Source organism: Myotis davidii, unplaced genomic scaffold (genome assembly GCF_000327345.1).
Source record: "Myotis davidii unplaced genomic scaffold, ASM32734v1 scaffold496, whole genome shotgun sequence".
Classification (NCBI taxonomy): domain Eukaryota; kingdom Metazoa; phylum Chordata; class Mammalia; order Chiroptera; family Vespertilionidae; genus Myotis; species Myotis davidii.
The window spans coordinates 3,613,246-3,624,509 of NW_006289398.1; the positions used below are offsets into that span (position 1 = coordinate 3,613,246).

Here is an 11,264-nt window from a genome sequence, read left to right on the forward strand (position 1 = left end):
TGGGGGTAGCAGGAACCTCTCCTGCCTCCGTGGCAACACTAAGGACATCCCCTGAGGGGTCCCGGACTGTGAGAGGGCACAGGCCAGGCTGAGGGCTCCCCCACCCCCCCCTCCAGTGCACGAATGTTGTGCACCAGGCCTCTAGTTTTTAACATAAAGCAGTTGGTAGCCATTCTCTTCCACCTAACTATCCTTTAACCGGGGATTGCTTCAATAAAGGGGATTATGTTGAAATGCTCCAAAAAAAGGAAACAACATTAAATTGAAAAGGCAATAGTTAGTAGTTCATATAGTACAATCCTGCTTGTTTAAAGATTATGTCTGTCCATAAAAACTTTATAAGAGAGCCCAATAAACTATTAACTGTAATTCCTTTGCTAGAGGGTGGAGGGAAATGGAAATGTTACTTTTCACTTGACAGCCCTCTGCGGTGGGCTTTTCTGTCATGTGCGAAGGAGCCTGGCGGATGGCTTATCATGGTCCTTTCTAACTCCAGTCACTATCATTTAATCCTTTGCTTCCTCCTGAGTAATCTTTTGCAAAGACATATTACAAATATTTGTTACTTTTGCTCATGGCCTCATCTGCTGCAGTTTACATCCCCTGTCTACAAACTTCAGAAGCAGCACTTGCATCGCTGAAAGCTTGGGCTTTAGGTTTTGAAGCATAGCCCTTCCGTTTGGCAGAACCTACCCACGATACATACTGAAAACTTTGGATTTTTGCTCTTAAGTGGAAAACAAAAAGCATGCTTTTGTTGCTTTTCCATCTAGTTGTCTCGTGTGTGTGTGTGTAAAAAAAAAGTGTGTGTGTGTGTGTGTGTGTGTGTGTGTGTGTGTGTGTGTGTGTCACAAGGAATGACGTGGTAGCCAGTTGGTTTTCTTGGCTGGGAAGCTGTGCCATGTCCTCTCATAAAATAGCTGCAGGTAGCAGTACGTCAAAGGAAAGACATTAAATTGAAAACGCAATAGTTAGTAGTTCATATAGTATAATCCTGCTTGTTTAAAGATTATGTCTGTGCATAAAGACTTTATAAGAGAGCCCAATAAACTATTAACTGTAATTCCATTGCTAGAGGGTGGGGAGGCAGGGTGGAGGGAAATGGAAATGTTACTTTTCACTTGACAGCCCTCTGCGGTGGGCTTTTCTGTCATGTGCGAAGGAGCCTGGCGGATGGCTTATCATGGTCCTTTCTAACTCCAGTCACTATCATTTAATCCTTTGCTTCCTCCTGAGTAATCTTTTGCAAAGACATATTACAAATATTTGTTACTTTTGCTCATGGCCTCATCTGCTGCAGTTTACATCCCCTGTCTACAAACTTCAGAAGCAGCACTTGCATCGCTGAAAGCTTGGGCTTTAGGTTTTGAAGCATAGCCCTTCCGTTTGGCAGAACCTACCCACGATACATACTGAAAACTTTGGATTTTTGCTCTTAAGTGGAAAACTCTGTGTGTGTGTGTGTCTGTGTGTGTGTGTGTTTGACACGGAATGAGGTGGTAGCCAGTTGGTTTTCTTGGCCAGGAAGCTGTGCCATGTCCTATCATAAAATAGCTGCAGGTAGCAGTACGTCAAAGGCATTTTTAAAAATGAGATGAGCCTCAATTGCATGTGGTAAATATTTTCACCGAGTTAGTTATAAATTGGTAGTTTTCACTTGCCGTTTCGGCTAAGTGTGTGAGGGCCAAATGGAGTGACTACAAGACCCACGTTTTGGTTCCTCTGGATTGGAGCTGCCAGTTGGAAAACGGAGACTGAGGTTGTCCCTGCCTCGGTGCTCCCTTCACAGTGCCATCCCCGAAGTCCACGTCCCCTCCACTCTAGCGCGTGCATGAGGCGATGGTTCTTAAGAAGCATAGGTAGGATGAATGTTTAGAGCAGGGGTCCTCAAACCTTTTAAACAGGGGGCCAGTTCACTGTCCCTCAGACCGTTGGAGGGCCGGACTATAGTTTAAAAAAAACTATGAACAAATTCCTATGCACACTGCACATATCTCAAATTCCTGTGCACACTGCACATATCTTATTTTGAACTAAAAAAACAAAACGGGAACAAATACAATATTTATATTTGCATGTGGCCCGCGGGCCGTAGTTTGAGGGCCCCTGGGTTAGAGGAAATGTTTCTCTGTTAGCTCCTTTCCTCCCCATCGTGCCTCCTACCATGATATCCAGGAAGCAGGAAGACTGGCCTGAATGGATCCCCGTCGTTAAACGGATGTCCTCAGTGCTTTTATTAGAAAGCTGGATTAGAACACATGAGAGTAAAATATGAGTTCAGGCATTTTTAAAAATGAGATGAGCCTCAATTGCATGTGGTAAATATTTTCACCGAGTTAGTTATAAATTGGTAGTTTTCACTTGCCGTTTCGGCTAAGTGTGTGAGGGCCAAATGGAGTGACTACAAGACCCACGTTTTGGTTCCTCTGGATTGGAGCTGCCAGTTGGAAAACGGAGACTGAGGTTGTGGCCTGTACCCAGCTCCCGAGCGAGTCGCTCCTCTGGGCCAGCCTGCGCGTGAGCTGCCAGGACCCCAGGCCACTCTACGTCCGAGTGATGGGGAGCAGTCGGGCACGTTCAGGGGCAGAGATGCGGGTTTGCTTGTCAGGCTGAAAACCTAGCGTATGTTCAGTGGAAAATGGGCCAGGATGGCCAGGCTCTTACAACCACATTCTTCATAGCGAGGCTGAAGGACTAACGAGTGTTTAGCTTAGAAAAGGGCCAAGTAATGGAATCCCAGAGCTGGGCTGGACATCAGCATCATCAGTCAAGCCCGTCACTGTAAGGCGTTACATAAATCGGTGAACGTCATAGAGCTTGTTGGTGGCAACACAGAAACTAGATCTCAAGTGTTCTGACCTCCCCCTGCCTCAGTGCCATCCCCGAAGTCCACGTCCCCCCCACTCTATCGCGTGCATCAGGCGATGGTTCTTAAGAAGCATAGGTGGGATGATGTTTAGAGGAAATGTTTCTCTGTTAGCTCCTTTCCTCCCCATCGTGCCTCCTACCATGATAACCAGGAAGCAGGAAGACTGGCTAGAATGGATCACCATCGTTAAACGGATTAGAACACATGAGAGTAAAATATGAGTTCCTACGTCCGAGTGATGGGGAGCAGTCGGGCACGTTCAGGGGCAGAGATGCGGGTTTGCTTGTCAGGCTGAAAACCTAGCGTATGTTCAGTGGAAAATGGGCCAGGATGGCCAGGCTCTTACAACCACATTCTTCATAGCGAGGCTGAAGGACTAACGAGTGTTTAGCTTAGAAAAGGGCCAAGTAATGGAATCCCAGAGCTGGGCTGGACATCAGCATCATCAGTCAAGCCCGTCACTGTAAGGCGTTACATAAATCGGTGAACGTCATAGAGCTTGTTGGTGGCAACACAGAAACTAGATCTCAAGTGTTCTGACCTCCCTGCCTCGGTGCTCCCTTCACAGTGCCATCCCCGAAGTCCACGTCCCCTCCACTCTAGCGCGTGCATGAGGCGATGGTTCTTAAGAAGCATAGGTAGGATGAATGTTTAGAGCAGGGGTCCTCAAACCTTTTAAACAGGGGGCCAGTTCACTGTCCCTCAGACCGTTGGAGGGCCGGACTATAGTTTAAAAAAAACTATGAACAAATTCCTATGCACACTGCACATAGATCTCAAGTGTTCTGACCCCCCTGCCTCAGTGCCATCCCCGAAGTCCACGTCCCCCCCACTCTATCGCGTGCATCAGGCGATGGTTCTTAAGAAGCATAGGTGGGATGATGTTTAGAGGAAATGTTTCTCTCTCTTAGCTCCTCCTCCCCATCGTGCCTCCTACCATGATAACCAGGAAGCAGGAAGACTGGCTAGAATGGATCACCATCGTTAAACGGATTAGAACACATGAGAGTAAAATATGAGTTCATATTTCAGCAAACCTAAGAAAAAACCCTCTCTGATGAATAGACTTATCTAGCAATATAAAAAGCTGTGCTCAGAGCTGAGTTTCTCATCACAGGCTGTATTCAAGCGCACTAGGGTGGCAATCAACCCAAGATTCCCCCCACGAGTCTCCTAAGGAATTTACGCTGTGATTAAATTACCTCTAAGAATCCATCTTTAACTTGCAGGCGATGAGGATGAGCCAAAGGACGTACCCAGTGCAATGGTAGGATGATTAATCTGGCAACAGCAGCAAATCGGGGAGCAGAGATGCTATTGAGGAGCTAGCTAGGGGATGTAAATTTCTGAGTGATCAACATAAAATCACAGAAAAACAAATGCTGGATCAAGCTCAAAAGCTTCAGAGTACAATCTGCGTTTATTTCACTTCTCGCAAAATTGCTTACATAGTGAGTCACAAAGCTCCTGAGAATTCTGCTTGCGGCCCAGCTCTTTAAAGTTCTCCAAACTTAGTACCTCTGCCCATCCCAGTGACCACCCAGGAGGAGGGCAAGGCGCTACATGATGAGAATGAGCAAAGTGTCAGGAGCCGACTGTGTTCCGCTGAGCTGGCGTGCCTCCCTCGTTCACTGTGTCCTCTCTCCTTAGGTTATGTTGACATCGGAGTGATCCCTAAAGGAGCAAGGGACATTCGGGTAATGGAGGTGGAGGGAGCTGGGAACTTTCTGGCCATCAGGAGCGAAGACCCTGAGAAGTATTACCTCAATGGAGGCTTCATTATCCAGTGGAACGGGAACTACAAGCTGGCAGGCACCGTCTTTCAGTACGACAGGAAAGGAGACCTGGAGAAGCTGATGGCCACAGGCCCCACCAACGAGTCCGTGTGGCTTCAGGTAATGCAGAAAGGAAACTGCTGATGTGCACATCTGTTAAATTTTTCCCAAGGTATTTGCTAGGAGACACGACTGAAGAATGCTTAAAATTCCTTTTAGCAAGGAGCAGGGAGGGAAGCAAGATATTAATTTGTGCCGTTAATTCTTTATTGACTACAAATGGCTGAAACCCCCATAATGAAGTGCCAGAGCCCTTAAAACCATCCACTGGTGGGACTGGAGAGCATGATGCTAAGCAAAATAAGCCAATTGGAGAAAGATAAATGTCACATGCTCTCACTCATATGTGGGATATAATGATCAACATAATCTGATGGACAAGAATAGATCCAGAGACAGATGGCAGGGGAGGGGCGGTTAGTGAGCAACCAAAGGACTTGTAAGCATGCATATCAGCATAACCAATGGACACAGACACTGGGGCGGTGGGGGCTTGCTTGGGGTGGGAATGGCTCGGAGGGTGGGGGTGTCAATTGGGGGAAAAAGAGACATATGTAAAACTTTAGACAATTAAAAAAAAAGAAATGGGAAAAAGAATTCCATCCACTGGGAGGACTGATTTTAGTGTCCAGTGTGGTTGACACAGGCTGGTTATTTGCAGGTGGTCGTTAGCTGGGTATCGATATAGACATAGGTAGATACAGACATACAGGTGGGAGTAGAGGCATGTTCTCTAATGGCATTTGCTCCAGTGCCTGCTTCCATAACTACCTTAAGACGATGGACATTGTGTAGGATTTCTATGTGACTGTGGTTTCCAGTGTAAAGTCATGACCGTTAGGCCTGACCTCTCTCTTCTTGCCCTTTAGCTTCTATTCCTGGTGACTAACCCTGGCATCAAGTATGAGTACACGATCCGGAAAGATGGCCTTGACAATGACGTGGAGAAGCTGACGTACTTCTGGCAGTATGGCCGTTGGACAGAGTGCAGCGTGACGTGTGGCACAGGTGAGAAGACACTCTCGCTAGGAGCCCCCGTCAGCTCCAGAATGGGCTGTGGAGGCATCTAGGCAAGGAGTTTGCCATCTGAGCCATGGGTCTGGAGGGTTCCCCAAAGATGGCCCAAGGGAACCTGTGAGGAGTAAATGTACACTCATGGTCTAAATGGAGAGAGAGTTTTTCTCCCATCAGCTTATAGACTGGTCTTTGTGAAATGTTTTGTTTAAAGAAAGGGTCCCCTGTGTTTTTAAAAAGCAAAACAGAAAGACTTAAAGCAATCACTGCTCTGGTTGAGGACATGAGGACCATAAAACTCAAGCAGCCCTCCCTGGCCAGCTTGGCTCAGTGGATAGAGCATTGGCCTGCGGACTGACGGGTCCCGGGTTTGATTCTGGCCAAGGGCACATGCCTGGGTTGTGGGCTCCATCCTCAGTGTGGGGTGTGCAGGAGGCAGCCAATCAATTATTCTCTCTCATCATTGATGTTTCTATCTCTCTCCTTCTCCCTTCCTGTCTGAAATCAATAAAGTAATATGTATTTTTAAAAAAGTCAAGCAGCCCACCCAAAGACATGCTACACATCATGGCCAAATCACCCAAAAACCTAATTTCTAGCCCAAATTTGTGAAGTTTTTAGTTCAACTGGGAGAGTAGTTTTCTCGGACAAAGACAAAATCCAGCGTTGGAGAAATTCCTTGCTGTAAAGTGTGAGGTTGGGGTAGGTTTTGCTACAGTAACAAAAAACATATCAGGCATTCAACATAATGCTTTGTTCTTAACCCTTTCCAAGTCTGAGGCAGGTTGGGTGGCCCTATTTAATCTCCAAGCTAAGACATCTGAAATGCATGGTTTCCGGTGGGCCCCACAGGGGAAGAGAGAAATGGAAGAGGCAGACTGCCTCCTAGTAAGGGGCTTGGCCTGGATTGGACACACATCGCTTCTGCTCACGTTTCATGGTGGGACCTAGTCCTCTGGGCACGATCTCACTGCACAGAGAGGCTGGGACTCAGAGGAGCGAGTGGACTTTTGTAGAGCATAGCTCTCCCACTGCAGGGCCCGTGAACTTGTCCAGGGCCCATGAGGGCAGGGCTAGGGGCCTTGCGCTCACTTGGGGGGCTTTGATAGTGGTGCCATATGAGAAAGACTGTGCCCCTCTCTCTCTCCTTTTGGATCATGTCCCAGTCTATTCTGGAACTTCCTGCCTCAATAAAACAGGAGAACATGCATCCCCCTCCCCACTCCCTTCTGCTTCAACATGAACGAGCCCTTTGCATCACAGGCACATTTCAGAGCCTGGGAAACACAAGGGAAATGGGCTATCTGTGCGGTGATCCTAGAGGCACACCCCAGCTAGCTAAGGCATGAGGCCTCCTTACTAAGTGTGAGTCTCAGGCAGCATGTTTTGATACCGCCTGGTCCTTCAGCATTGCCTCTGCTTACTCGGGCAATGATTAACCCTTAACAGCAGCTATCGGGCCATTTCAGCCACACGGCCTCCGAGGGACAGTGAGCTCTGTTGTGTGGCAGAGAGGAAAGACAGCCTGTCTCCTTTCGTATCCCTCACACACAGAATGAAATGCTCATACTATTCCCAGAGGACACACACGGCTCACTATAAAAATGGAAGCCCACCAAAAACACTGTACTCAGCGATATATTTTCTTTCCTTTCAGAGAGAATTTTCTGTATTATAAAAGTAAGTGAAATACATTATTGAAAAATTAAAAATAAAGTCACCATCCTTACACATGCACCTTGGTGCTTTGCGTTAGTGCCTTTCAGCATTTATTTTTCTAATCATGGATGCATGTACTGGTGTGCATATGGATGTATTTGTGTACCTACACACACGTTTTCACTGAACACCATAACATGGGTGCCTTTCCATGTGCTATTCAGTCTTCAGAGCTCTCACTTTTAGGGATGCATTATATTTCACTGGCCACACTGTGCGACCTCATTTCCGGACGGGACTTGGTAAGGTCGTTCAGCACTGCGGTCCCTTAGTGACATTGAGGAGATGTCAGAAATCGTCATGGAGCCCGCAGGCACCGTGGCTGAGCTCCTGGGTAAAAGCGGAATCCTTGTTCTGCCACCTTCCTAGGCCTGAAGCTCATCAAAGGTTAAGGCTTTAAAACTTTGAGACGAGGCCGGTCTCGTTTCCTTCCCTTCTCGTGTGAGCACTTAGATCCTCAGACGTCACTGGAGTTGAGCACGCGGCCTCCACTAATGGCTTCTGCCCAAGAGCCTGGCAGACCTTCCCTGAACCCGGCTCACCCTTCTGTGGGGGTATTTACCTACATTGCAGCATCGTGTCTTCTTGGCTTTCTCTTTTTATTTCTTTACATTTTATTATTTAATACTTCTTTTATATTTATATTGCACGTATTATTATTGTGCCTTTGAAGCAAAAGGCTATTTAAGCATAAATTCACTAAGATGCTATTTCCTTAGTTTGACGATTGAACAATTTTTATTATCTTTGTTCTAGATTATAAATCCATGTTAAAAACTGGCCACACAATATTATAAACTTAGCGAAATGTCACAAAGCCAGCCTATTTTCCATAGCCCACTTTTCAGAGGTCATGGGGACCGTCCGTGGAGACCAGCAATGGTCCTCTCTCCATGCTCTTGTCCATTCTTCTGTCCTCTCAACCTCACTTGCTTTCTCTCCTGCCTTACCCCTGGGGCTGACTTTGGGGTGACCCTGGGGGAATTTGGACTAGCTGTCCTTCAGGAAATGTTGGAAGGGGATAGAATAACCACCCATGACGAAAGACTTGCTGAGAAAATTCACCTGAGTTGCCTTTCAAAAGATCAGCCATGAAAGCCCAACCACTGGGTTATCCGTGAAGAAACAGCTGCAGAAATGGCTTGACCCAGATGCTGGTCTCAATAGGAAGCTTCAGGACTCTTCATTAAACAAGAAAATATTTTGGCAAAAATGCAAGACTGCTTTTGTAAAGATGTAAAAGCCACCGTTTTTGCCCCATCGCGTCTCTAATGCTGCAGAACTCCATCAGCTGCAGCACATTCTATCCAACATTTCCTGTTTCCTATAAAACGCGTAGTGATGGCACCATTGTTAGAAAATGGGTCATCACTTCTGATCGTGACCTTTTCCAGTGCGCGCTCTGTGACTCCTCTGTTCTGCATTTTCGGGTCTACAAGCACAGCGGTGGCCGCGCGAAGGGGAGCACGCGTCCCTGCTCTGCCGGGAGCTCCAGGTGTTCCCTCCCCCGCTTGGCTGGATTCTCCCTGGGGGTTACCATTGTCCCTCTGTTTAAGGAGCATCGTGTTCTGTAGGAAAAAGCAAATATTAAAAATGCCAAAGACCATGCCACACTCCTAGAGATGGTTCAAACTGTCCTAAGCTGCCTAGGAAACTCGATCGTGTTCATTGGAAGTAAACACGCGTGGGACAGATGGTTAGGTTTCCAGAAACATCCTTACAGGGGGTGCCTGACAGCATTCCTACTAAAGCTCAGCTGTCCATGTAGCTTGAGATTTGGCCAAATACATTGATACGACAGGAGAACCATAAATGGGGACACATATTCCACTCCGTCCCTGATGTGTGACCACATAGTGATGTGTAACAGACAGAATTCACTTCCTTGCGAAACCAGAGTCAGATATGTTTTTTACTGCCTCAACAGATCTTGGTGCTAATCCATCCACTTTGTCCACTGTCATTGTCAGGGAAAATCAGCCAAGTCCAAATATCGATCTCTAACAATAGCTAGAGGGTTTATATGAAAGGTAGGACCGCATGAAGATAATAGGAGGATTTATTGAGATGGGCTTAAGCATATGCTATGGAATGAGGGGTTTATCACATGCATAAATATTTAAAATAAACTTCAAGTGATACGCATTGGAGGTCGGTCTGATAACTTTTCCATTGTTCTTCATGAATGAACTAATGACAACCCTTAACTGGAGTGGCTAAGTTACTTTTTTTAGTGATTGCCCTGGAGTTCACAATGTACATTTACAGCTAATCCAAATCCACTTTCAAATAACACTATCCCACTTCATGGGTAGCATGAGTCCCTTAGAATAACAAAATCATCCTAACTCCTACTCCCTCCCCTTGTGTCACTGCTGTCACGCATGTGTCTGTATAAGAATGCGTAAGCATATATACACATAAGATATACACATAAACATACATAACCAACTACATTGTTGGCACTATTCTTTTGAACAAACTGTTAGATCAATTCGGACCATTCATTCCAACAGAGAAACTCTGACGCATCCTTATTAATTTTCAGTTACGCACTCAACAGTATGTGCCGGGCCAGTCCGTCTGTCCCCTCCTCACTGCTGGCCCAGCGGATTGACCCGGGCAATGTCATTATCATCCAGAAGGGGGTTTATTTCAGGTTTTGTGCCCCCTTTTCTCCCCCTGGAGTCAGGAGCGCTGAGCACAGTGATCCTTGTCCTGCATGCGCAGAAGCAAGCCTTTGGGGATGTTTCCAAACTCTTCGCGAGTCACCTGCTTGCTTCCTTTGATTTTCTGACATCAAGAGTTTGCCAAACTACCCGATGTTTTGATAAAACTTCTAACTATCTGAGCTTCTGTTTTCAACGCTACAGCGGCAGGTACATGTCAGCTCCTCCGGCATCAGCCCTTCTCCATCCCTCTCCGCTCATGGACAAGGTGCTCTGTGGGAGTTTGTCTTTCCAAACAATGACTCGCTCATTGTGCCGGTGAAGTTCCCTTTACAATGTCACTTCCAGCTGATGAGAGTGGTTTATATTTATGACAAAAGAAGAACAACACATCGTCTATCAGTTGAGAAAGACTGCATGGTTGAAAGGTTACGTCTCTTTTCACAAAGGATAAAAATACTGTTTTATTTAACACTATAATGCTGTTGAGTCATTTTAAAGGATAGTTTTGTTGTTGTTAATCCTCACACGAGGATATTTTTTCATTGATTTTTATTTTTAGAGAGATAGTGGGAGGGAGGGAAGGAGGAGGAGGGGGAAAGAGAGAAACATCAAAACATCAATGTGAGAAAGACACATCGATTGGTTGCCTCTCACATGCACCCCTACCACTTGGGGATTGAACCTGCAACCCAGGTGAATGCCCTTGATGGGGAATCAAACCCGAGACCATCTAGTACTCAGGCCCATGCTTTAACCACTGAGCAACCCCGGCCAGGGCTTAAAGGGTTTTCTTATTATTTGCAACTCCCTCGGACGTTTTTAAAGGGTGAGATGCCAGCCTGGACCACTGGGCGGGGCCCCGCATCTGTGAGGTGGGGTGCGGTGATGGCGGTCGGAGGCCTGGCTGCATTCAGGTCCTGCCGGCTGTGTGGCTGAGCGGAGCCCCTCAGCGTCCTTGCCAGGAGAGTGAGGAGGTGACCGTCTGTCTCCAGGGGCTACTCGGGCCTTTCCCGTTCTGTGCTTCGTGCACCATGAGCGCTCCAGGCTGGCGCCTTCAGGTGCCCGCCGTATGCCAGCTGGTAGCTCCGTCCCCTGGGGTCTCACTCTCCTCACCCCAAGTTTCACCTTCAACACTGAAGTGTTCTCTCTCTCAGG

The 11,264-nt window shown here is 46.9% G+C and overlaps 1 protein-coding gene across 1 annotated transcript in view; it reads left to right on the top strand.

Annotated features, from left to right (window-relative positions):
- The window catches only part of ADAMTS12 (ADAM metallopeptidase with thrombospondin type 1 motif 12), a gene marked incomplete at its 5' end in the record, with an annotated part of 188,196 nt that overhangs the window by 139,033 nt on the left and 37,899 nt on the right, over nt 1-11,264 (top strand). The window contains 2 exons of the mRNA XM_006761798.2: nt 4,520-4,764; nt 5,574-5,712. Of these exons, the coding sequence (XP_006761861.1) occupies nt 4,520-4,764; nt 5,574-5,712 (384 nt within the window). The remainder of the gene's footprint in view (nt 1-4,519; nt 4,765-5,573; nt 5,713-11,264) is intronic.